The 26473-nt window shown below is 46.2% G+C and overlaps 1 protein-coding gene across 3 annotated transcripts in view; it reads right to left on the bottom strand.

Annotated features, from left to right (window-relative positions):
- TRANK1 (tetratricopeptide repeat and ankyrin repeat containing 1) overlaps window positions 1-24151 on the bottom strand; it is a 122389-nt gene extending 98238 nt beyond the window's left edge. For 2 of the 3 annotated variants that reach the window (XM_031663496.1, XM_031663495.1), the window contains exon 1: window positions 23885-24028. In XM_031663496.1, coding sequence (XP_031519356.1) covers window positions 23885-23907 — 23 coding nt within the window. In that variant the 5' untranslated portion in view covers window positions 23908-24028. Of the gene's footprint in view, window positions 1-23884 lie in introns of all 3 variants that reach the window. The other variant, XM_031663494.1, reaches the window with a different exon arrangement.
- Window positions 24152-26473: the final 2322 nt, after the last annotated feature.

Genomic DNA, 26473 nt, shown 5'->3' with positions numbered 1-26473 from the left:
CATCTCTACAAAATGAAAATTTAAAAAGTAGCCAAACATGGTGGCATGCACCTGTAGTTCCAGCTATTTGGGAGACTGAGGCTGAAGATCACTTGAGCCCTGGAGGTCAAGGCTGTGGTGAACCATGACTACGCCACTGTGCTCCAGCCTGGGTGACAGAGTAAAGCCCCATCTCAATAATAATAATAATAATAATAATAATAAAATGAAAGCACAGCAATTAGCTCTGTGACAGTTACTATTCTATCTGGCTATTATTACTATTCTATCTGGAATATTCTATCCAATGTGGTAACCACACATAGCTATTTACATTTTAATTTAAATACAATTAAAGGTTCAAGGCCAGGCGCAGTGGCTCACACTTGTAATCCCAGCACTTTGGGAGGCCAGTGTGGGCGGATCACGAGGTTGGGAGTTCAAAGAATAGCCTGGCCAATGTGGTGAAACCCTGTCTCTACTAAAAAATACAAAAATTAACTGGGCGTGGTGGTAGGCACCTGTAATCCCAGCTACTCGGGAGGCTAAGGCAGGAGAATCACTTGAAACCAGAAGACAGAGGTTGCAGTGAGCCGAAATTCCGCAACTGCACTGTAGCCTAGGTGAAAAAGCAAAACTCTGTCTCAAAAAAAAAAAAATAGCTGGGTGTGGTGACCTGTAGTCCCAGCTACTCAGGAGGCTGAGGCAGGAGAATCACTTGAACCCAGGAGGCGGAGGTTGCAGTGAGCCAAGATCACACCGCTGCACTCCTGCCTGGGTGACAGAGTGAGACTCGGTCAACAAAAAGTAAAAATAAAAATAAAAAATAAAGGTTCAATTCCTCAGTCACTCTAGCCACATTTCAAGTACTCCATAGTCACCCGTGGCTAGTAGCTATCATATCTGTGAAGTCCTAATTAGGAACCGAAGTCAGGCTGGCAGAGCTGAGGGAAAGCAAAAGCAGACATCAGATAAACTACAAATCAGTTTTTCTTCATGGTCCAGGAGACACAGCCCTCCTGCGCAAATAACTTACAATCTTCTTTGCCCAACTATCACCAGACACCTGCACCTTAGCTCACTGCAACCTTGGTGTTTTATCAGCACTGCGCATAGCATTCTGCAGCCTAAGAACCATCCTATAAAATCCCCAGCAAGACTGTTTCCTGGCAGTCAGCTCCTCTTCTACTGATTCTGACCGTTACCCTCTGGTAACATATTTTCCTATTTTCTCTAATAAATCCACCCTTCTTCACTTACAACTGTCTGGTAATTTTTTTTTTTTTTTTCTGAGATGAAGTCTCACTCTAGTTGCGCAGGCTGGATTGCGGTGGCGCATTCTCAGCTCACTGCCACCTCCACCTCCTGGGTTCATGCAATTCTCCTTTCTCAGCCTCCAGTAGCTGGGATTACAGGCGTGCGCCACCACGCCCCGCTAATTGTTGTATTTTTAGTATAGATGGGGTTTCGCCATGTTGGCCAGGCTGGTCTCGATCTCCTGACCTCAGGTGATCCACCCACCTCAGCCTCCCAAAGTGCTAGGATTACAGGCTAGGATTACAGGTGCGAGCCACCACACCTGGCCTTGGTAAATAATTTTACCCCCATGCCACCAGCTTTGATAGTCACTGCTCACCCACAACATTTTGGTGGCCTGTAGGGGAAACTCTCTCTGGACAGGAACTCTCTGTCCTCACGGCAAACTCTCTCCCCCTCTCTTTCCTTTTCTCAAGTCAGCACCCTCCGAAACAGCCTCTAAGCATGGAGGCAACTGCAGGTCTCCGGCAGGAGCTACACTGCGGTGGGACTGAAAGGTGACTGTGTGGAAGCATCTGACTGCCACTGCCCAGTTAGGGTGAACGACCTGGGCTCACTTACTCTTTTCAGTCTTTCAGCAGCTGGCTTCTATGGTAACCATCCTGGCGCTCTCCAGTGCTGCCTGAAGGCGGAAGGGTGAACAGGGCTGGCTGCCTTGCCTGAAAGGAAGAAGACGCTCTCTCCTCTCTGGCAGCAGAAGCTCATTCAAAGCAAATTCACACATGTTTGGGGTAACTCAGGGGGCCTTTCTTTCTCACTCTACATTCTCCTATGGGGTCAGCCAGCCATCCTGTCTTGGACATTGCTAAATCAGGTGACCTCGGACAGCCTCAAAATGGTGACGGCTCCCTTACCCACCCCCTCTCCCAGGTGGGCACCAGGTGAGATCTTCCTTTACCCTTTTTTCCTCATACCCAGGCTGATCACCCAGAGTGAGTACCTGGACTGGCCGTCCTAAGCAGCCAAGTTAAGGCCCCTAAGCAGCCAAGTGCTCTTTTCTAATAGGTGGAACGCCCCTTTGGAAAGTGCACCCAAGTCCCTCAGCAGACGCAAGTGGAACCCTCTTTTCATCTCGGCAGGATGGCCCAAGAAAATGTGCATTTAGTGCCCTCAAGTGGCACTGCCCCCAAGCAGCATGTTTTCCAGTCCCACCATGGGACCAACCCCATCTATCCTTCAAACTCACCTCTGGGCTGCATTCTAAAGCATTAAAACAAATTTAACTCTCAGACTCTCAAAAAAGAGAAATGTGTAATTTTCTTGTGTAACACAGCATAACCCTCATGCAAAAAAAAATCATCAAATTAGCCTCCTCAGTCTTTTATAACCGAGAGCAGAATAAGGAGAACAGGGCCAAAAAGAAAGACGCAGAGACAAAAAACAGGCTCAACTCTTGGCTGCTTCACAAGACCCCAGCCCCCTCCTCGTTGACCTAAGGACACTCCTCCAGATAACTGCCATCTGTGCAAAAGGCCAGGCCACTAAAAGGCAAAGCACCTCAACTGAATAAATGAAAAAAAAGCTCCACATGCTTGCCCCCTCTGCCACAAGCTTGGGCACTGGAAACAGGACTACCCTGAGAGCCAAAGGACCCCCAGGACAGAATCCCAAACCCCGATGGCCATAAGCTAAAGAGACTCTCTGCTCCTGCTAAAAACAGCTCACCTTAACTGGTAACTTGGAGAGGTGAGGAAGAGTTCATCTCACACCATAAAGTCTGGGGTGCTAAGGCTCTCCCTGATGGGAGATAAACAAGGGTGTTGGGGTGTTGGCCTCATACCATTCAGTGGCTGAAAGGGGGTAACCCAGGCACTGTCACACAAACTTTGCAGGAGGCACACAAACGCCTGTAAAGTTTAACCTTTTCCTCTCTGTTCCTTTTATTTCTTTTTCTGTTCAATCTAGGGGTGCAGATTGAAAAGACAGTTTCCAACATCCTAATCCCTGATTTTATTGTTCTTTTTAAAACTCCAGCTGGTTACATATTATGGCCTGTTTTGTGCACATTTTAAACTAGTGGGCAAACTACAATGAGAAAAAGTCAGAGCTGAAATGGTTAACCTGCACCATAGGGTTAAGTAGAATCATCTAAAGTTCTCTATCTTCCTCTCTTTTTGTTTCTGCCTGCTTTAAATCTACTGTTACCGAGTTGCTGGTGCTGAGATAAGACTCGTTATTTATGGTCTAACTAGAATGTAAACATTGGAAATTCATTTAAAGTTAAAGAAAAAAAGGTAAAAGAAGTTTTGTTAAACAAACAACCTAGAATTTTTTTAACCTTCCTTAAAAGTTAATAAAAATAAGTCCAACACCTCTTTTGAATCTTTTTTTTTTCTTTTAAATGGAGTCTCACTCTTTCACCCAGGCTGGAGTGCAGTGGTACAATCTCTGCTCACTGCAGCCTCTGCCTCCTGGGTTCAAACAATTCTCCTGCCTCAGCCTCCTGAGTAGCTGGGACTACAGGCACGCACTGCCACACCCAGCTAATTTTTGTACTTTGAGTACAGACACGGTTTCACCAAGTTGGCCAGAATGGTCTTGATCTCCTGACCTCACAATCCACCCACGTTGGCCTCCCAAAGTGTTGGGATTACAGGCATGAGCCACTGTGCCTGGCTGTTGAATCTTATTCTTAAAGCTAACTCTTTTTATTCAGTTCTACTGCAGGCTCTCAGTAATTCTCCAACGACCTCTCTTAAGCAGCTTCACCCTCTTAATATTGATGCTTTTATAAGGGAGGTGGTATACAATTGCTATTTGCAAGGAAACTTCCAAGATTACTGCCCACGCAAAATTTCTTTATATTTGTCCCAGTAATGACGTATACCCCCACATCACAACAATGTGCTGAGGTACTTGGTGTTTAACTGTTTTTCTTACACTCTTTACAGCCCTTCTTCTTTCCTGTCTTCCTGAGTTTCCTATATATTATCATTTTCCCTAAATATGGCTCTGTTTTTATTCGTCTATCATGGCTAACTACTGTCTCAATGGCTGTACCCAGGCATCCACTCCACTCAGTAACATCACAGATTACTAACATAACACACAGCACTAACTGCTGGATGTGCCCTCACAAACCAGCACTTGAGGATGACATTACACTCTTAGCAGTCCCATGATCTACAGAAGAAATTGTTAAGCCCAATACTGTGGATTAGACTATACCATTTACATGCACACCAAAAACACAGGTCTAGGAGAGGGACCTAGGCCAATCAATCCCTCATGGCAATCATCCACCGTGACAATGCAAATAGGGAAGGCACCAGAAATGGCCTGTAAGGCTCGCCTCTGCATCAGAAACTTCAAGGGGTCTGGCTCTTTCCTAGGGGCTTTAACACAAGCCCATTATAGTTATATCATTAACTATAATCAAACACAACAGGAATGGTAGCCAAACAACAACTCTAACGAGTTCACTGTGTACCTCTGCAGGTTTTCTCTCTGGTTGGGAAACAACAAAGTTAATGCCAGCAAAATTTAGAGTGACTGCTTTATGCCTATAAATAGTTCAGCAAATGGGACGGAATATAGAGGAACAAGGGTTGAAACTGGGCAACTTCTTAACCTCACTAATATGTCTATATCTGTTCCTCAGTTTTCCCTTATCCCATGAATATTTAAAAACCTTATCTGTCAGGCCAGGCCCCACTTCTCCTGCCTATAATAATGCTTATACTAGTTTATTTGCCCCTTGTATTGTTCATGAAATACCTTGTTTTGTGTCTTCCAGAATACAACAACTTCAAACCAAAATGTTACTGCAGCAAGGGTATTAGCCAGTAAAAGAACTAATGAATCCCTTTTGGAGCCAGCAGAACAAAATTTTAGGCTGCAAATGCTGTTTCCCTATGGTCTCACAGCGACTCTGCCTAATTTATCTCGCAACCCAGGGATTGAGGCTTATGTCACCTCCTGACCGACTAACAATCCTAGGTCGAGCCAACTCTACGTCCCTGGTCAGCAAGAAGGTGAAGGTGAGACCTTCACTCACCTGCCAAAGATTTGCCATCGCTGCCCTGTCAGGGGAGGAATGTGGAGTCCTAATTACAGAAAAGAAGTCAGGCTGGCGGGACCAAGGGAAAGCAAAAACAGACATCAGATAAGCTATAAGTCTGCCTTTCTTCATGGTCCAGGACACATAGCCCTCCTGCGCAAATAACTTACAATCTTCCTTCGCCCAACTATCACCAGACACCTGCACCTTAGCTCACTGCAACCTTGGTGTTTTATCGGCACTGCACATAGCATTCTGCAGCCTAAGAACCATCCTATAAAATCCCCAGCAAGACTTTGTTTCCTGGTAGTCAGCTCCTCTTCTGCTGATTCTGACCGTTTCCCTCTTGCAACATACTTACCTACTTTCTCTAATAAATCTGCCCTTCTTCACCTACAACTGTCTCCGCAAATTATTTTCTCCGCACACCACCAGCCCAGTCGTTGCTCACCCCCAACAATATTTGACAGTGCAGATCTAGAATATGTCAATCACCGCAGAAAGTTTTGGAGAGTGCAGTTCCAGATAGAATAGTAAGCCAGGTGCAACATCTGAAATATTATTTTTCTACTCAGTGGAAATTTAGCCTTCAATTCTTGTGTATGAAAGTATGAGGGCTGTTTCCCCAAATTTTGGAGTGCCCCGGGGGTTGGGTGTGTCCATGCTCCATCCTATTCCCACCTCTGAGAATCATGCTGTCTTTCTAGCCTGCACATATCTAAGACATAAAGATGAATATCTGCAGTCAGGAACTAAATTCTCGTGGAATTACTTCTGTGCCGCATTTTGATATAGAATGTGGGGTCACAGGTTGTAGTGAGCAAACCCAGCCCATATCTCTCCAAGCATTCCTTGATTAGTGCCCACAGTATTACAACTGGAAACTAGTTTCTTGCTCCATAGCTCCCCCATAAATACATAATTTTAAGTTTCTATCTACTGATTCCTTTGAAAACTAGAGCAAAGGCCTGCAAAACCAAGATATGCCCAATAACACTGCCGTTGACCTTGCAAAGCAAGAATGAAGAAAAATTTCTGACATGATTTCATGAAGCAACTTGGTTTTTTGTTTGAGAAGGGGATGGGGGAAAAAAAGTCTTTTTTTTTTTTTTTTTTACAGATTTGATCCCTATTTGACCAGCTGTTGAGAATTTTCAATACGGCCAACTTTAAAGTCCTGTTTCCCTTGATATTCATATTAGGACTTCACTCACCACACAGTGACTCACTCTTGTCCCTTCACCAACCAGTACTTCAAAAGATGTTTTTCATTAAATTTTTCATTACACATGGAACATTTCACTATGGGAGAAAAGCAGAAGCAGGACTCCTGGGAAGTTTAATTACACTAATACTGCTTTATGATTTGATGTTTACAGGCTTAAATTAATGCAAGACTAAAATAACTTGTATCTGTGTGACCTGAGGAAATAGATGCAGATTTTCAAAGAAAAACCAAGGTAATAAGAAAAATGTTAATTAAAAACAGTATGCATATAATTCTCATAAGAGCATTTTTTAAAAGCTCCTTACAAAATATGAACTAATATCCTTAAATTTTCAAGACTTACATGGAGAAAAAACAAAACTTTACTTTAAAAAAAATATTTTTAAAATATTAACATGTTTCTGGTTTGGGCAAATTCACTATTATAAAATGTCAAGTCCTCCCATGTTAATGAATTAATGTATATTTTCAGCAAAATTTCAATTTATAAAAAATAAAATGTTTAAAGAAATTAATGAAGCAGTTGTCAAGATTATCTAAAAGAATACATAAGCCAGAATTGCAAAGATTTTTTAATAAAAAGAGAAGTATCAAGAGGAAATCTTCTTCCAGGTGAGGCTTAAAGGATAATAGTAAATGAAATAAAACAGAACAAATAAATAAAACAGTAGATGAGGGAATCTTCTCTAACATTTTTAAATATATATTTATAAAACATTAATTTTTTTATTTTGAGATGGAGTCTCACTCTGTTGCCCAGGCTGGAGTGCAGTGGCAAGACCTTGGCTCACTGCAACCTCTGGCTCCTGGGCTCAAGCAATTCTCCTGCCTCAGCCTCCTGAGTAGCTAGGGTTACAGGCGTGTGCTGCCACAGCTGGCTGGTTTCTCCATGTTGGCCAGGCTGGTTTCAAACTCCTGATCTCAAGCGAGCCACCTGCCTCAGCCTCCCAAAGTGCTGAGATTACAGGCATGAGCACCCGGCCTATAAAACATTAAATTGTTAAAGTCGGGTACTAACATGAAAGTAACCACATCAATGGAACAAAGTAGAATATCCAGCAATAAATACATATATAGTATAAAACACAGAAACACATTCCATATGTGATAAAGGTGGCTTTTTAAGTAAATTGAAAAAGAGTGAATCATTTGGTACAACTGGCTAAACATATGGAAAATAAGTTAAATTCCTACTTCACCCCATGGGGTAGGCCAAGTAATGAATTCCCCTAAAGATATCCAGATCCTTATCCCCAGAAACTATGAATATATTACATTACATGGTAAAAAGAACTTTATTGATGTAATTATGATTACAGACCATAAGCTAGGGATACTATCCCTGGATTATCAGGGTGAGTCCAATCTAATGACAGGAACTCTTTGACTGAGGCTCTGTGGCCAGAGTCAGACAGGCTCACGGAAAGAGGAGGGCAAGAGAGACGCAGCAGATTGCTGCTGTTTGTTTGTTTGTTTTCTGAGACAGAGTTTCGCTCTTGTTGCCCAGGCTGGAGTGCAATGGCACAATCTCGGCTCACTACAACTTCAGCCTCCCAAGTAGCTGGGATTACAGGCATACACCACCACGCCCGGCAATTTTTTTTGTATTTAGTAAAGATGTGGTTTCACCATGGTCAGGCTGATCTCAAACTCCTGACCTCAGGTGATCCGCCTGCCTCAGCCTCCCAGAGTGCTGGGACTACAGGCGTGAACCACTTCGCGCAGCTGAGATGCAACAGAGTTGAAGCATGAAAAGGAGTGGGCCCATCACTGCAGGCCTTGAAGGTGGAGCGGGGAAGAGTGATGAGGAATGTGGGTCACCTTAAGGAACAGAGGCTCCCAGCTGACACTCAGTAAGAAAACGGGGACCTAAGTCTTACAGGAACTGGATCCTGCCAACAACATGAGTGAGTCTGGAAGTCTTTGCAGACTTTCCCGGGAGAAACTCAGCCAGCCAACATCTTGGTTTTGGCCGTGTGAAACCAGTCAAGCTAGCCCACACGTCTAACCTATGGACTGTGAGATAATAAATTCATGGTGTTTTAAGTCACTAAGTTTGTGGTCTTTAATTATGGCAGCAGTAGGAAACTAATACACATCATATACCAAAATTAGTTCCAAATGAATAAAAAATGTCAGTGTGAAAATGATACCACAGCAATAAAAAGGAACAAATTGCTGATAAAAACAGCAACAAGAAGAATCTCAAAAAATTTATGTTGAGCAAAAGAAGCCAGATAAAAGAACATAAACTGTGTGATTCCATTTAGATGACATTCTAGAACGGGCAAATCTAAGAAATCAGAACAGTGATTGCCAAAAAAGAGAGGGGGACTGACTGGAAAGGGGTATCAGTGAACTTTCTGGAAGAATGGAAATGTGTATTTTGACATTGTGGTGGGGGCCACACAGGTGTGTATGTTTGTTAAAACTCATTGAACAGTAACTTAAAATCTGTGCCATTTATTACATGCAAATATCTCATTTTTAAAAAAGCACTGAGAAAAGGAAAAAAGCACTAGGAGAAAATATAGGTACAGATTTTAGACAACCTTCAACCACTCTAGGAAGACATTTGGCAATACCTAATAAAGTGACACATACATATGGCCTTTGATCCAGCAATTGACTCTATTTCTGGGAATGGATCTTACAGACTGACTGCATACATTGGAAATGGCAAATGTATAAGATCATTCACTGTCATGTTGCTTGTAATAATAAAAGACTGGGACCAACTTTAATACCCATCAACGGGGGATTGGTTCAATAAATTGAAGTGCAGCACCCCCACCCAAAAACAAAATATTAATCAAATGTTAAAAAAAAAAAGAATGAAGACAGTTCTGTATATTGATCTAGGATAACCTGCAAAATATATTTGAAAAAGCAAATGCAGAATAGTGTGTATATTATGCTCTCTTTTGTGCCGAAAGAGAGGGGCTGAATAAGAATACATATTAATATTTGCAGCCAAGTGCAGGGGCTAATGCCTGTAATCCCAGCACTTTGGGGGACCAAGACAGGTGGATCACTTGAGCCCAGGAGTTCCAGACCAGCCCGGGCAACACAGTGAGACCTCATCTCTACAAAAAATACAAAAATTAGCTGGGCATGGTGGCACACACCTATAGTCCCAACTACTCAAGAGGCTGAGGCAGAAGGATCACTTGAGCCCAGGTCAAGGCTGTAGTTAGCCATGATCACACCACTGCACTACAGCTCGGACAACACAACAAGACCCTGTCACAAAAAGAAAGAAAGAATATATATTTGCATTTGCTTATATATGCATAAAGAAATTCTGGGCCAGGTGTGGTGGCTCACACTTGTAATCCCAACACTCTGGGAGGCCAAGGTGGGAGGATCACTTAAGCCTAGGGGTTTGAGGTTACAGTGAGGTATGATTGTACCACTGCACTGCAGCCTAGGTGACAGAGCAGGAGAATCTGTCTCTTAAAAAAAAAATCTGGAAAGATCCACTAGAAATAAAATTATTTACCCTTATTGGGAGGGTGGGGCAGAGAACACAGGAGAGAGACTTTTCTTCATAACCTTTTCATATATTGTTAGATTATTTAATTACATAAATCCAAAAAAGCTTTAGTGTAGTTTTATGTAATCTTCACAACTGAGGTCATTCTAATGATACCAAAAGCAGAAATCATAAAGAAAGTAACAGACATGAATCCATGACAATTACAAACTCCTATATATCAAAAGGCACTGAAAATATTTTAAATCAACATGGTTATGGGTAGAGATTCACTCACATACTGCCATGGCAGGATAAAGCAGTACAGCATCTGTCTGTAGAAATGTTAAGTGCACAGCTGAGTGCAGTGGCTCACGCCTGTAATCCCAGCACTTTGGGAGGCGGAGGTGAGTGGATCACTTGAGATCAGGAGTTCGAGACCAGCCTGGCCAACGTGGTAAAACCCGTCTCTACTAAAAATGCAAAAAACAGCCAGGGGCGGTGGCGCGTGCCTTTAATTCCAGCTACTCAGGAGCCTAAAGCAGGAGAATCGCTTTAACCCGGGAGGTGGAGGTTGCAGTGAGCCGAGATCACACCACTGCACTCCAGCCTGGGCAACAGAGCAAGACTCCATCTCAAACAAACAAACACACACACACACACACACACACATACACACACACACACAAAACCTATGAGTTAGAGCTATCAGAGTGTCAAAATATGCAATTGAAGTGAATAAAGCAAACTGGAGAGCAATTTGGAGAGCAACTTGGAGAACGAGTTGAAGAGCTTAAGGATGTATGTGTGTATACTTCATCTATAGAGAGATTTCTGACTTAAACTAGTAAGAGCAGTGATCTTCGGGGAACAGATCTGGGAATGGGAAGAATGCTACTGAACTATGAGAGAGTATATTTTTCTGTTGTTTTAGGTCATCTAATTTGTGGTAATTTGTTATTGCAGCCCTAAGAAACTAATACACCACCACTCTGAACACATTCACAGAACCATATAAATAGAAAAAAATGCACTGAAATGTGGGATATGATGAGGTTTCTCTTCAAATAGCCTGATCAATCCTTTATTCTTTAATTCATAGTACCCCCTCAGCCCCTTTTTCTCTTTTTTTCCTCCTTTCTTTGTTACATGCCCAGATATGCCACAGTACCAGGTGTTATCAGTACTAGCTCACATTGCTTTCCTTATTTGGAAAGAAGACTAGCTCTCTACTCATTGCGGATACCCCTTCCCCTTTCCCCTCTCTCCCTTACGTGCCCACCTTATCTAAAAAACGTTCAAATGTTTAACCAACCAGGATTAGTTTAGAATTTACGACCCGAACCCGGCCAATGGGGAAAGGGTACAGGGGCAGGACTTGCATCAGGAATAAAGGCTCTTGTGCCCCTTTGTTCAGTTGTGCTCTGACCATCACTACCCAGTTAGGGTGAGAGACCTGGGTTCACTTACTCTTTTCAGTCTTTCAGCAGCTGGCTTCTATGGTAACCATCCTGGCACTCTCCAGTGCTGCCTGAAGGCCAAAGGGTGAACAGGGCTGGCTGCCTTGCCTGAAGGTGATTGGCCAAGGAGGCACCCCTCTGCGCAGAAGTACGATTGCTTTGCTAAGAATCCTCTGTTTGAGTGTTCAATCTCCTTAGGACTTTGAATGTTATTCCCAACAAAAGTGAGATGGTCGGACTACAATATCTAGAGCAAAGAACCCAAAGCTAAGAGATTAGGGGGCCTCGAGCCTGGCCCCACAGCAGTGAGCACCAGGGGGGAAACCCAGGCTTATCTCCTAGCACCCACCCCAGCACCCTGGTCCACGCTACCTGTCACCTGCAATTTCTGGGTGGGCAGGAAAGACAGGCCTAGATCCCAGGGCTTGCCCCTGGTTCATGGTGTTTCAGGTTAATGACATAGGGGCCATGGTGATCCCTGCATGTTATTTGAGTATAATCCCTGCAACATTTACAGAACCTTTGCTTTGTTTACCCAGTAAGGAGAAAATATTTGGTAAAAACATAGCCCTAGTATTTGCCTATTTTTCAAAGGGGTTCCCTGAAATTACTAATCAATTAAGCAGCTACAGCTGAGAAAGTCTGTGGGACTCAAGACCTTGCCCCACTTCCCAAGCTAAGCTAGGCTGTGAGGATGAGGGGTGGGACAGGTCAGACTGTGATGTCTGGAAATGGCCCCAACTCTTTCTACTGTGATTGTTCCTTTAGGAAACAGGGCACTTGCTCAGGGGTCCTAAGAAATCCTTTTCAGCTGGAAGGCAGTATCACCATGGTAGGTATGCTCTAGATGGCTGCTCGGCTCATTGCAAAGGCCTTCCAGGGCACAGCCAAGGTACACAGAGGCAGGCCAGGGCCTTGTGTGTGCTCCATGGGCCAGACCTGCCAGGACAAGGCCCTTTCCTGGGAGTTTCTGAACTAGAAGTTTGGGAAGAGTCCGCTTGTGTTGGAAGCTGAGATGGGAGGCTCCAGAGGGTTGCAGCCTTACTTCCTACCCTAAGAAGAAGCCAACTTCTGGGATGAAAGAATACAATGCCTGTGCCCAGAGAGAAGAAAGGCAGAAAGTGGGGCTCCTACAGCCCCCAAATTCCACATTCCATTGCCCTGAGGCCCAGCTGCTCCCTACCCCTTCCTTGGTTACTAAGCACCCTTCAAGAACTTTCCTCCTTCTAGACAGAAGGAGGCCAAATTTAGACAAATGGTTTGGTTATTTTTTCTCTCATTCATTAAAAAGGAAGGAAGCAAGGAAAAGTGACCTGCCTGTTTCACCCTTCTCTACAGCTTCACATTAGACAAGCGTCTATAATACCAGAGGTGTCCTACCCTCACCCCACCCTGGGTATCTCTAGTCACAGTATTCCTTCCTGCAGCACCTGACAAGGCCTCAGAATCCTTTGTGAAACATTCATTCCGTGGCCACATGTTCACGCCCCAGATGAATGCTATGTGCCATTCCCAATTTACATGACAACAAAGACTTGGGCCAAAAAATCAACTTGTGCATTTAAGCACAAGCATCCAGAATGTCCTAGCTAGGAAACAACAAGCCAAAGACACACAGTCACCTGTTCTCGGGCTCATTCCCAGTTTGCCTCCCTTAGGAGGCATGCAGGCTCCAGAATAGCTATCCCTGAGTTGGGGTCACACTCACCTCCTAGAGGTATCTTCCTTGCCAGGCTGGATTACTACCATCTTGGCCTTTTCATTGCTCTCCCTGGCCCACCCTTACCCAGCTCCAGCTTGGCCTCTTCTCCACAATCTGTAAGACAGTCCCCAAGACCATCAGATCATGTGCTATGTGTCCAGGTTTAAAAAGACCCCAAGATCGGCCAGGTGTGGGGGCTCACGCCTGTAATCACAGCACTTTGGGAGGCGGAGGTGGGTGGATCACGAGGTCAGGAGTTCGAGACCAGCCTGGCCAACATGGTGAAACCCTGTCTCTACTAAAAATACAAAAATTAGCCAGTCGTGGTGGTGCACACCTGTAATCCCAGCTACTCAGGAGGCTGAGGCAGGAGAATCATGTGAACCTGGGAGGCAGAGGAGGTTACAGTGAGCCTAGATTGTGTCACTGCACTCCAGCCTGGGTGACAGAGCTAGACTCCGTCTCAAAAAAAAAAAAAAAAAAAAAAAAAAAAAACCAAGATCACCCAGGCCCCAACCCCATCTGCCTCCCAGCACAATTGCCATGAACATCAGCTCTTCCCCAAGGGACTTTCAGATTCTCTAGGCCCTTCTCCCTCCCTCCACTCTAACCCCCTCCAAACCTCATGGTCTCCCTGCATGCCCACCCTGGGAGGGTCAGGGGCCACAGTCACTGCTGCTGCTCTTTAACGCACCTCTATAAGGTTCTGTGTGTAGGTTTTATACTACTTAACTCCCTGAATTATGATTTACTCGTTCTTTTGCCATATTATTTCCCACCCTGCCTGTATGTTTGGGGCACAGTGCTGGTCTCAACAGCTCTGTGCCAGACACTAATTTGTTTTACTGCTTTCCCTAGAAGCCTGAATTCTTTTTTTTTTTTTTTTTTTTGAGACGGAGTTTTGCTCTTGTTGCCCAGGCTGGAGGGCAATGGCGCGATCTCGACTCACTGCAACCTCCGTCTCCCGGGTTCAGGTGATTCTCCTGTCTCAGCCTCCAGAGTAGCCGGGATTACAGGCGCATGTTAACACACTCGGCTAATTTTTGTATTTTTAGTAGAGACGGGGTTTCATATTGGTCAGGCTGGTCTCAAACTTCTGACCTGAAGTGATCCACCCATCTCGGCTTCCCAAAGTGCTGGGATTACAGGCATGAGCCACCACCGCACATGGCCGAAACCTGAATTCTTAAGGCAAAAACTAAGTCTTAGTAAGCCTTATTATTTCTGCAATCCAAGGGCTCAGCATTTGTTGCATGAATAAATGAATCTCTGGCCACTTCCTTTTTTTTTTTTTTTTTTTTGAGACAGAGTCTGGCTCTGTTGCCCAGGCTGGAGTGCAGTGGCCGGATCTCAGCTCACTGCAAGCCCCGCCTCCCGGGTTCACGCCATTCTCCTGCCTCAGCCTCCCGAGTAGCTGGGAGTACAGGCGCCCGCCACCTCGCCCGGCTAATTTTTTTTTGTATTTTAGTAGAGACGGGGTTTCACCGTGTTAGCCAGGATGGTCTCGATCTGCTGACCTTGTGATCCGCCCGTCTCGGCCTCCCAAAGTGCTGGGACTACAGGCTTGAGCCACCGCGCCCGGCCTCTGGCCACTTCTTACTTATCAGAGGCAGATGATTAAGCTGGAGGACTAGAAAAGAAATAAAAGTTTGGGGGATTTAATTCAAACTAGATTATTTCACTGGTGTTACTGGATTTCTGGCCATTTCCTGTAAAACCAAGAAATGCTGAACAGTCAGCAGTTCCTTGGAGAAAGATACAAAGTTTTAATAAAAGCCAACCACACAAAGTACAAACCAGAAACAACCAGGTAAGTCCAATCAAAATACAATCACCAAAGCTGTTAGCTACTTGGGGAAAACAAAGGAAAAAGATGTATACAAATTAATAATCACCTGTTGAGAATCTAATGGTCAGCAAACAAGGTCACATATCCCCAGGAGCAATTCTAGTCCTGGAGATTCAGAAATGCTAAAAGCAAAGAACAATCCTGGAGGATCAGCGGTTCCTAGCTTTTTGGAACTGGAGAACAGTAACATTTGCACACACGAAAAAAGAAAAGGGATAGGCGTGGTGGCTCACGCCTGTAATCCCAGCACTTTGGGAGGCCAAGGTGTGAGGATGATTTGAGGCCAGGAATTCAATACCAGCCTGGGCAACATAGCAAGATCACATTTCCACAAAAAAAGTAAAAGTTAGCCATGCATGGTGGTGCATGCCTGTAGTCCCAGCTATTCAAGAGACTGAGGTGAGAGGATCATTTGAGACAGAAGAGGTCAAGGCTGCAGTGAGCTGTGATCGCACCACTGCACTCCAGCCTGGGTGACAGAGTGAGACCCTGTCTCAAAAAAAGAAAAAAAGCCGGGCACGGTGGCTCACGCCTGTAACCCCAGCACTTTGGGAGGCCAAGGCAGGCGGACTACGAGGTCAGGAGATTGAGATCATCCTGGATAACACAGTGAAACCCTGCCTCTACTAAAAATACAAAAAAATTAGCCAGGCTTGGTAGCTGGCGCCTGTAGTCCCAGCTACTTGGGAGGCTGAGACAGGAGAATGGCGCAAACCCTGGAGGTGGAGCTTGCAGTGAGCCGAGATCGCACCACTACACTCCAGCCTGGGCAACAGAGCAAGACTCCATCTCAAAAAAAAAAGGGAATCTAAGATAGGGTTGCCAACACTTAATTTTGCCAAAAAAGAACTTTCTTAAAAAGTACCATCTACTGCCCCAATAATTTCACAAAAGAAGGACTATTTTAACTCCAAAAAAAAAAAGGATGAAGGGTGTAAACTCAGACTAAAAACAGTCATTCTCGAGGAATGATGAGCTGAGAGCCTTGCCCCACATTTTAGTCATGGACAGTGTGCAGATGAGATGGGCCCTGAAAGACAGATGATGGTTCCAACTCCCTAAAACCAAGCCAGGAAAATGCTCAAGAAATACTACTAAAGGGCAGACAGACTGGCATAATGGCTCACGCCTGTAATCCTAGCACTTTGGGAAACTGAGGAGGGTGGATCACCTGAGGTCAGAAGTTTGAGACCAGCCTAGCCAACATGGTGAAATCCTGTCTCTACTAAAAATACAAAAATTAGCCAGGCATGGTGGCAACTGCCTGTTATCCTAGCTACTCTGGAGGCTGAAGCAGAATTGCTTGAGCCTGGGAGGCAGAGGTTGCAGTGAGCCGAGATCATGCCACTGCACTCCAGTCTGAGCGACAGAGTTAGGTTCTGTCTCAAAAAATATATAAATAAATAAATGGCAAAGACCAAAGACAGATCAATTTCAATTCCTGGGTCTGAAGTGGAGTCTCGGTCATTCAACCTCCAAAGAGGAGACCCTAAGGCATCTCCCCCTTTGTGCAGCTAGTGGTAGACACACGATTTCTCCTCAGCGTGCCACAGACTGTTGTTTTTCCAGATCATTATTTGGATGAATAGTTCAAGACAGCTGCATGATAACAAGTAAAATGTATTCAGCACTTACTACGTGCCCAGCCCTGTCCTAAATCCATCTCAAGAATCTTCTCATTGAATGTAATTAAGAATGCCAGGAGGTACAAATATCCTAATTTCAGAGGTCAGGAAATAGATTTACACAAAATGAAGGAACTTCTCCAAGCAAGGAACAAACTTAAGTCTGATATAAAAATCTGTGTTAACAACCCATAGGACAGAAGAGGTGTACAAAGAGTAAAGGTTATTGGGAAAATCAGAAAAGAGGCCTTTAAAATTAAAATAAAATTCCTGCAAAAGCCAGCCCAAAGAATAACCAATAAGTTAGCATTCCACACTGTTTCAAGACAAATGATTTAGTTAAGCATCAGCCAACCACAGGTTACTCATAAATCTTGACTCAAGTATCTGTGCTAGGCCCAAGTTGCCCAATAACTGCCATTTTTCCTTCATAGCTCCCATTGTTTATGCAGTGTCCCAGGAGCGATGAAGCTGGGAGCAGCCCTAAAAAGGGAGTACACCAGGTACTCCAGTGACAGCCGTTAAAAAGATGTTTTCTAATCAAAGGAGAACTTGGGCTTTGATAATAGCAGCCCAGGAATCTCTCCACCCAGAACCTTCTCCAAACCTCTATGTAGCACTTTAAATGCTAACTAATACCCTTCATTCCACCTCTCAACCCGGAAACCACAGCAATTTGCTTCCTCCTCAATCTGAGAGGCAAGTCAAACCCAGCAGAGAGGTGAAAACACCAATCACTGCTGCATAGGGAGGGTCTGGAGGTGTCCAGGAGCTCCCCATAGGTAAAACAATCTCCCATGGACAAGGACATCTGAAGGGAGGCCCCTTAGCAGCACTGGGAGAATCAGAGTTCTAGCCTCTGTCCTTTTTTTTTTGAGAGGGAGTCTCTTTCTGTCGCCCAGGCTGGAGTGCAATGGCATGGCATGGTCTCCTCAGCTCACTACAACCTCCGCCTCCTGGGTTCAAGCGATTCTCCAGCCTCAGCCTCCTGAGTAGCTGGGATTTCGGGTTGCCCGCCACCACCCTCGGCTAATTTTTTGTATTTTTAGTAGAGACGAGGTTTCACCATGTTGGCCAGGCTGGTCTGAAACTCCTGACCTCAGCCTCCCAAAGTGCTGGGATTACAGGTATGAGACACCGGGCCCACCCATTCTAGAATCTGTTCTAAAACTAGTTCATAGTTTCCTGATACATACATAGGGACTTGAACTTTACCTTGAAAAAACTGTGGACTTTGGCCAGGCTGGAAGATGTATTTATCCACACTCCCAGCCTCCAGAGTCAAAACTTCTAAATAAAACACAGAGCTGGCCAGGTGTGATAGCTCACACCTATAATCCCAGCACTTTGGGAGGCCGAGGCAGGCAGATCAGCTGAGGTCAGGAGTCCGAGACCAGCCTGGCCAACATGGTGAAACCCTGTCTCTAAAAATACAAAAATTAGCCAGGCACGGTGGCTTACCCCTGTAATCCCAGCACTTAGGGCGGCCGAGGTGGGCGGATTGTCTGAGCTCAGGAGTTCAAGACCAGCCTGGGAAACATGGAGAAACCTGATCTCTACCAAAATACAAAAAAATTAGCTGAGCGTGGTGGCATGTATAGTCCCAGCTACTCAGGAGGCTGAGGCAGGAAAATTACTTGAGCCCAGGAGGCAGAGGCTGCAGTGAGCCTAGATTGTGCCACTGTACTCCAGCCTGGGCAACAGAGCAAGACTCCATCTCAAAAAAAAAAAAAAATACAAAAATTAGTTGGGCATTGTGGCATGTGCTGGTCATTGCAGCAGGAGTCTGAGGCAGGAGAATCACTGTAACCCAGGAGGTGGAGGCTACAGTGAGATGAGATCGCACCACTGCGCTCCAGCCTAGGCGACAGAGTGAAACTCAGTCTCAAAAATAAATAAATAAATAAATAAATAAATAAATAAATAAATAAAACACAGAGCTGTGTGTATACACAGGCACACAAACACATTTTCCATGGCCTCTAACCTCATGTAGAATAAAGCCCGAATAGTTCAGATTCCCATTCTAACACACACACACACACACACACACACACATATACACGCCTCTGCTTACCTTTCTAGTATTCTCTAACACTATGTGCCCACCATAATTTAGCCACATGACCCCAAATTCATGTGGCTCCCTCCCATTCACATGACTTTGCACAGCAGTATTAACAGGGTTGGGGACCAGTCCCAGAAGGAAGATGTAAGGATATATGTTTTCCTCATAGAAGAGAAAATCCAGAAATCTGGGATCAAGTCCCACTTTTCTCTCTCCCAGGCCTGGTGTCAGGTGGTAAATTCACTTAATTTCTAGGCCTCGGTTTCCTTACTGGAAAACAAGGACAATATCACATACATACATGACTGAACTCCTTGTTTCCTCAGACGGTCAACAAATATTGATTGGTCCCTACTGTGTGCCAGGTACTCTGCTAGATGCTTGAGCTCTGTGAAACAGCAACAATAACAAAAAACACTGCTGCCCCTTCATGAAGCTCACATTCCAGTACAGGTACGTCTGTAGAATGGGACTTGCTCAAAATATTTATGTGGGAATGAAATACAATAATATATGAAACACAGTTAACACAGAGCCTGGCACAGGGTAAACTATTATTATTATGTTGATGTTTAGGGTCTAAGCCCTTTTGTTCACTTTTTTTTTTTTTTTTTTGACACAGAGTCACACGCTGTAGCCCAGGCTTGAGTACAGTGGAGCAATCTCGGCTCACTGCAATCTCAACCTCCCGGGTTCAAGCGATTCTCCTGCCTCAGCCTCCTGAGTAGCTAGGACTACAGGTGTGCACCACCATCCCTGGCTAATTTTTTTTATTTTTTAGTGGAGATAGGGTTTCACCATGTTGGCCAGGCTAGTCTCAAACTACAAACCTCAGGTGATCCACCCGCCTCGGCCTCCCAAAGTGCTGGGATTACAGGCATGACCCACCACACCTGGCCCACCTTATTCTTATAAGAAGCTGCTCCTTTAACCTGAATGTCCCTCTCTCCCTCCTGGCAACCCTAATCTGCCTGCTAGAAGTGCTCTTCACCTGTTTAGGTACAGCTCAAAACTGACCTCCCATACTTCTTCTGGGAAAGATTCAGGAGCTGGGAAGTCTCTTAGAGTGCTTGTCTGCACCTCCACTAATCCTTTCCCACAGGTCTACATGATATTAACTCTGTTCTGTCACAATTAGCAGAGCCTATGTCTTATGTATTTACATCCTCCATAGCCCAATACGGACCCTTGGACATATCTGAGGAGCAGAACTGACTTGAAAAGCAAGTAGAGGTGAGAAAAGTAAGAAGAAACAGCATATTAGAGCAACAGTCTGGGGGCCAGATTATAGATAGCCTTAGTACCTGGCCAATGAGTTCAGGCCAATGAGTCCCTAGAAGTCATCAATGATTGAGCCCCTGGGTAGAGCGGACCTTCATGGGCAGAAGATGAGCTATTCTAAGGGTGAGCAAAAAAGATTGCCCTGGTGGCCACAGCTGAACATGAAGGATGAGCCCATCCAAGGTCAAGGCTGTTCTCCGTGCGTTCTTGTCCCAGTGAATCAAGATCACCCAATATAGTGCTATAATTCTCTATATTTTATGTGTTGTGTACTACTGGCCTGGTTTCCTTCAAAATACCATCACCGATTTTTAGGACTGGGAATACTGCCCTCTTTCCAAGTGCTAGGAGGATCCAGTGCTTAAAAAATAAAAACATCCCAATCTAAATGTTGCTGGAACTTCAAAGACAGATATAGCTAAACCCAGAGTTAGCTTGGCTCCAAAAGACACACAGGAGTCCCACCAGCCCACCAGGCTCACAGGAGCTGAGACAAGCATGCTATGGTGAGTGCAGGGTAGGCACTGACACTGAGGCTCAACATCTAAACAAAAGATGGAATTGATTCAGGTAAACTGAGTCCAGGGTATCTTAGGCAAAGGTTATTCACACTTCCAGATTTTCAACAAAAACAAACAAGGCAATACTTATGCAATTTTAGACCAAGAAAAATGTCTGCTCAGGCAGAATGAACCTCGCTACCCAAAGGAGTGACCAAAGGAGTAACCACTCTTGGCTGGGCACTGTGACATTTTTGTGTTCCAAAGACGCCTGTTTATCTGGTTCAGTACTTTCTTTTTTAAAGCTTAAACTTAACCATTCTTCCCATCGCTGTAACCGGCCCAAGTATCAATCTTCGCTGTAACTGTTACAGTGTCATCTTTGCTGCCCCAAATCTTTCTTTCTTGTAAAGATTTCATACAAGAGTGCTTTTGGCCTTGGGAACCTCAGGCGGCACTCCAAGGAAATTTGTTTTAAAAGCAGTGAGCCTGTGGTCACTCTGAGGGCAAGGCACTGATGGGTCAGCCCCACCTCCCTGTCTGGAAAGGCAGTAGAGAGTTCATTCCTCAAGGTCAAGAAAACCAACACCACATACTTGATAACGGCCAGAGAGGCCCACACCTCAACCACCACTTCAGTTCTTAAAACCCTCCTCTTCAGATCACTTTACCTTCCCCAAACAGGGGCCTGCAGGCTCTACTTGGCTACTAAAATAATCTTCATCCCCAAAAGCAAAGACAAAATAATGTGGGCATGTACTATAGAAATGGGTCTTTGGTAGTAACTTCAGGAAAACGGAAGCAACCAGCAGAGAGAAGTTTAATATTTCCACAAGGCCAGTCTCTATTTGGTTCCTGAGAGCCATGGACTGGGAAGTCAAGAGATAAGTTGTCTAATCCCAGATCTAACACTAACTTGTAGGTAATGACTAACAAGTGATGGCCTTTCTGGGCCTTAATTTCTTCATCTATAAAATGATCATGGTCCAGCTCTTGATTGCAGCTGTGAAATTCTGAGACAAGACCCAAAGAATCCTTTTAGAAAACTGTGAATCCAAGTTTGCAGTAACATTGCAGCATCTTCCTTTCTTCTTCCTCAAAAAAAAGAACAGGAGCTATTATGCCCCTACCTCCCTAGCGTTCACTCAAGGCCCCACTGGGATCCATGCAGGAGGCCAGCTCTGTGTGGACACATAGCCAGAACGAAAGTAACCAGAAGCATCTGCGGTCTGTCTTTGCAGATGGTACTGGCTTGGACCACACAGCCATGTCCTACAGTATTCTAATTACTCAAGTATGAATTTCAGTCTCCATCTCTCCTACACCAAGTCCTCACTTCCAAAGTCAATTCCCCAGTGAAATGCTGACAGTCTCCTCATACTCTGGGAGACTGGCCCAAACAGAACCTGTAGTTGCCCCATAAAGCTGGTCAGTCAGTCATAAAGTGAAGTTAACAATTTACAACCCGCTTTAAAAAAAAAAAAAAAAAAAAAAAGAATGGACTGGCGTGGTGGCTCTGGCGTGTAATCCCAGCACTCTGGGAGGCAGAAGCGGGTGGATCACTTGAGGTCAGGAGTTTGAGACCAGCCTGGCCAACATGGTGAAACTCCGTCTCCACTAAAAATACAAAAATTAGCCAGGTGTGGTGGCGCCCCACCCCCCGCCCCATAATCCCAGCTATTTCGGAGGCTGCGGCAGGAGAATCGCTTGAACCCAGGAGGTGGAGGCTGCAGTGAGCCTAGATCGCCTCATTGCACTCCAGCCTGGATGACAGAGTGAGAATCCCTCTGGTGGGGGGTGAGGGGGCAATAGAATGGAAAATATCATTGTGCCTCACCCTGTAGAAAGAATAACTATACCATGAAACTCTTGCTCCAATTTTACACGTGTACGTGTGGGTGTGTGTAGATATATGTGTATACATATAATATTACACACATATTATGTATATATACATTATATACATACAGGTGGGTGGGTGTGGATCTTGATCGAAAAAAAGACTTAGAAACCCATACATAGGTCAGTGGCAGTGGGATGTGACTCTGGGAGTGAATGCCACACACGCCTATCCCACCTCTACCCACCCCCCCACCCCCACCCCCTGCAGAGGATGCAAAAGCCAGCAAAGAGCATATGAACTCAAGCACCTATCCTGCAATCCTACACAAAACAGACCTGCCTGGAAAACAGTTGAAACAAACTCATGACCACCGCCCCAGCCCTCCAACACACACAAGGTAGTACATTTTTTTTTTTCTTTCTATAAAGGACCAAACAGGATGCCATCAGGGTAACAGCCTTGTATCAAAAAGGATCCTGGCACCCAAAACGCTCAGCACGAGGGAGCAGGAGAGCATACCTATGCTGGGAACACAAGGCCTTTGCTCCCAGCTATTCCTTCCCGCATAAGGACTAATTGAGCCAGCAGCAACTGGGCTGGAGCAGGTCGGGGGACTAGAGACCTCAGAGCCCCATTCTCTTTCTGTTTCTTAAATTTTTCTTTTATTTTCCAAATTGCACACTTCTATAAAAATTTTCCTAGGAAGCACCAAAGCTTTCAACCGCCCAGAAACACCCCCATCTGGGAGAAAAGGTGGCTCGCGCTGCACGCCAAAGATGGGCTCTATCATCTCAGTCGGATTGCAAGTGCACAGGGCTACCCGCGGGACGGAGACAGGGAGTTGGGAGGAAACGCAGAGCGCCTCCCAGGTAACAGACTCCGAGCTCCGGTTCGGAAACGCTCTGAGGCAGAAGCAAAGGCTTCTAAAGACTCCGCTTCCCAGCCTTGGGTCCCTGCTACTACCTTGCCCCTAGACTCGGTGAGCCCAGGCTGATGGACCGTGCAGTCCAGTTTGAGCCAGCCCAGCAGCCCACAATCCGGCGGGCAGGGAAGAAGGCCTCCTACTGCCGGGAAGAGGCCAGCGCGCTCCAAGTTCCCCGCAAATTCCGCCCTTCCCGCCTGGCACGGTTCCCTTGCACCGCTGTGCTCCGCTCCCGGGCGCCAGCCCGCCAAGAGTGCTTGCCCCGGGGGCGCGTTCGCTGGTCAGGAATGTGCCTGCAGCCCCCGGGAACCCCCGAAGATGCGGAGGTGGGCCCAAGAGCAGAGGCTTCGATGCCGGGGTGGGAGCTAGGCAGGCCGCGCGCCGCCGCAGTCCTGTCGCAGCGCACGCCCTGGTCCCTCCGGACTGGAAAGGCCGGAGCAGTCCCCCGCGCCCGACCCCGCGCGACTGGCTCGGGTCTGCACCTAGATGGCTGTGGGCCCCACAGGGATGTCCCGGCGGGCCTGTTCGGCCGCTACCTCAGGGTCGCCAGTCCCCGCGCGCGGCCGCCTCCCGCCGGGAAGTGTGGCGGGCCCAGAAGGCCGAAGGTGCCCCGTGCTTCCCGCGCCACTACGCACCTAGCTGCCCGCGGGTCCCACATGGCTGCGGCCGGAGGGTCCGCACCAGGACCGCCGCCGCCTCGGGAAGCGCTTCCCTGTGGGCAGGGCGCGGCGGGCAGTGCGGAAGCCCGAAAGCTACCGGAGCCCGGGGCAGGGGCGGCGCGATGCAGAGGCGGCGCTCGGGGGCCCCTAGCTCGCTGGGGCTCAGCTAGCTACCCAGCCGCGATCAGAGGGGGCGGGGGGTGCAGGAACCCCGACGCCCGGGCTGTGTGCAGCCGCAGACCTATTCCAAGTTTCCACGTAGTTGCGAGAGCCCAAAAACTGTCGCGTGCACGTCGCTGCTAAGTGGGAGGGGGTGTTTGTCATCGCGTTCAAAAGGGGCGTTTCGATGTCTCCCATCATGCAAGCGAGTGCTCCAGTGGTATGGCTCTCGGCCGCCTTTGAAAAACGAGTGCTTCGAGCCCTTTACCAGGAGGGACTAGGCACACAACCACCTCCGACACTCCTCGGGCATGCGAGAATTCGGCTTTCCTTAGAGGGGCCCACCGCTGTTGTCCGGGAGGTAAAGAAAGTGATCAGTCAACGGCCTCAGTGTGGCTTTTCTCTTTCCCTCGTTCCTCCTTCCAACAAAGGAGGTACGGAGAACAAGCCTCCTAGCTCCCACGAAGAAGGAGCTCAGGAGTCAGGCGAACATCAAGTACTTACTGTGTGCTCGCCCCTCCACTCTGGGGAGGCTGGGGGTCCGGGAGTGAAGGGGAAAGCGAGACCGCAGGCTGCTCCAAGCTCACCGTCGTGTCCATGGCGAGTAAGTGCGCACAGGCCTGAACAGGCAGACAACCAAATGAGGATCTTGCCTCGTCCTTCCACTTCCTGGAAGGGCAGTGATGATCTACAGAGTTGTGGGTCGGAAAGGACCACCTCAGGCTGCCACCTCCCCAGTAGTTCTCGGCCTGGGGAGCTGCACGTCCATCCGCCTACCGCTCCTATTTGGTCTTCACAGCTTCTCTGGGCCTGGGAGTACTTTCCTACACGCCAGAGAATCCACCCAATCAGAGAGCTAAGCCCGCCGCCCTCTCCTGGGGCAAGGTTCGGCCTACACTGCATCCCCGTGGTTCGCCCATCCTTCTGGGGGACCATCATACCAGGCTGCCTGGTGGCGGGGAGGACACCACCAGAGCTTTAGCGAGGGGAACCACACATTTCAGTGAAGCAGAGAGGCTTTGGTGACACGTGGACACACCTAAGGCGCACAGTGTACTTCTCTGCACTGGTCATTCTGAGTTATGAACTAGTCTCAGTCTAGCTAGTGGTCTCCTTGCTTCTAGAATCTCACAAAGGTTTCTTCTGTGCATTGATCTTCCCCAAACATCATGATGAATCACATGCAGTTCAAAAGCCATCAGTGGCACTCCATTGTCTCCTAGAGATCAGGTTAAGTAGCCGGGCATTTGAGATTCTTCTTCACAATCTTACCCCACATTTCCAATCTTGGCTTCCTCATGCAAACTCTATACTGCAGTGGTTCCCAGTCTTAGTTACACAATAGAATCACCTGAGGCACATAAAAACAGAAACAAGGCCGGGAAGGTGGCTCCCATCTGTAAACCCAGCACTTTGGAAGCCCGAGGCAGGCGGAATACTGGAGGTCGGGAGTTTGAGACCAGCCTGACCAACATGGAGAAACCCCATATCTACTAAAAATAAAGGAAAAAAAAAAACAAAAAACAAAAAATGCGAGTGTTTGGCTTTTACTCCCAAATTGTCTAATTTAATTGGTATGGGTATGTCATGGGCATCAGGATTTTTTTTTTCTTTTTTTTTTTTTTGAGACAGAGTCTCGCTCTGTTGTTCAGGTGATTCTCCTGCCTCAGCCTCCTGAGTAGCTGGGATTACAGGTGCCCACCGCCTTGCCTGGCTGAATTTTTTATATTTTTAGTAGAGATGGGGTCTCACCATGTTAGACAGGCTGGTCTCAAACTCCTGACCTCAAGTTATCCACCCACCTAGGCCTCCCCAAGTGGCTGGGATTATAGGCGTGAGCCACCACAGCCAGCCACATCAGGATTTTAAAAAGACTATAACATGCTGCAAAGTTTGGGAATCACTGCTAGCCACCAAATAGTTGGGCTACTTGCTATTTCCCAGACATCATTGGCCCTTTCACTTTTAGGATACTTTCCATATTCTTCCTCCAGTACTTTTCCCAGCATCCCTCAATTCTATATTTAAGAAAGCTCATGCCACCTCTTCTAGCATACCTCTTTCTATTTGTGATTTTTGGGTTTGTTCAGTTTGGGTTTTGGTTAGGTTTGGTTTTGGTTTGGGGTTTTTTGGTTAGGGGGTATTTTTTGGTTTTGGAGATATTTTTGGTTTTGGTTTTGGATTTTTGTTTTTCTTTTTGTTTTGGGGGGTTATTTTGTTTTGTTGTTGTTGTTGCTGTTTTTGCCAACTACAAGGCGTCTACTTCCAGAAAGTCTAGCCAGTTTCTTACATCAAAGAGAGCAAGCCAAGGGATTAGTGACGGAGAGGAGGATTTAAAAAAACTGAAAAGGTCCTTTTACACTTTGACCACTCTTTCACTAGTTTTTATAAGCATCTCAGAATCTT

This window comes from Papio anubis, chromosome 2, assembly GCF_008728515.1.
Source record: "Papio anubis isolate 15944 chromosome 2, Panubis1.0, whole genome shotgun sequence".
Taxonomy (NCBI): Eukaryota; Metazoa; Chordata; class Mammalia; order Primates; family Cercopithecidae; genus Papio; species Papio anubis.
This window is presented reverse-complemented; position numbering and strand designations above follow the sequence as displayed.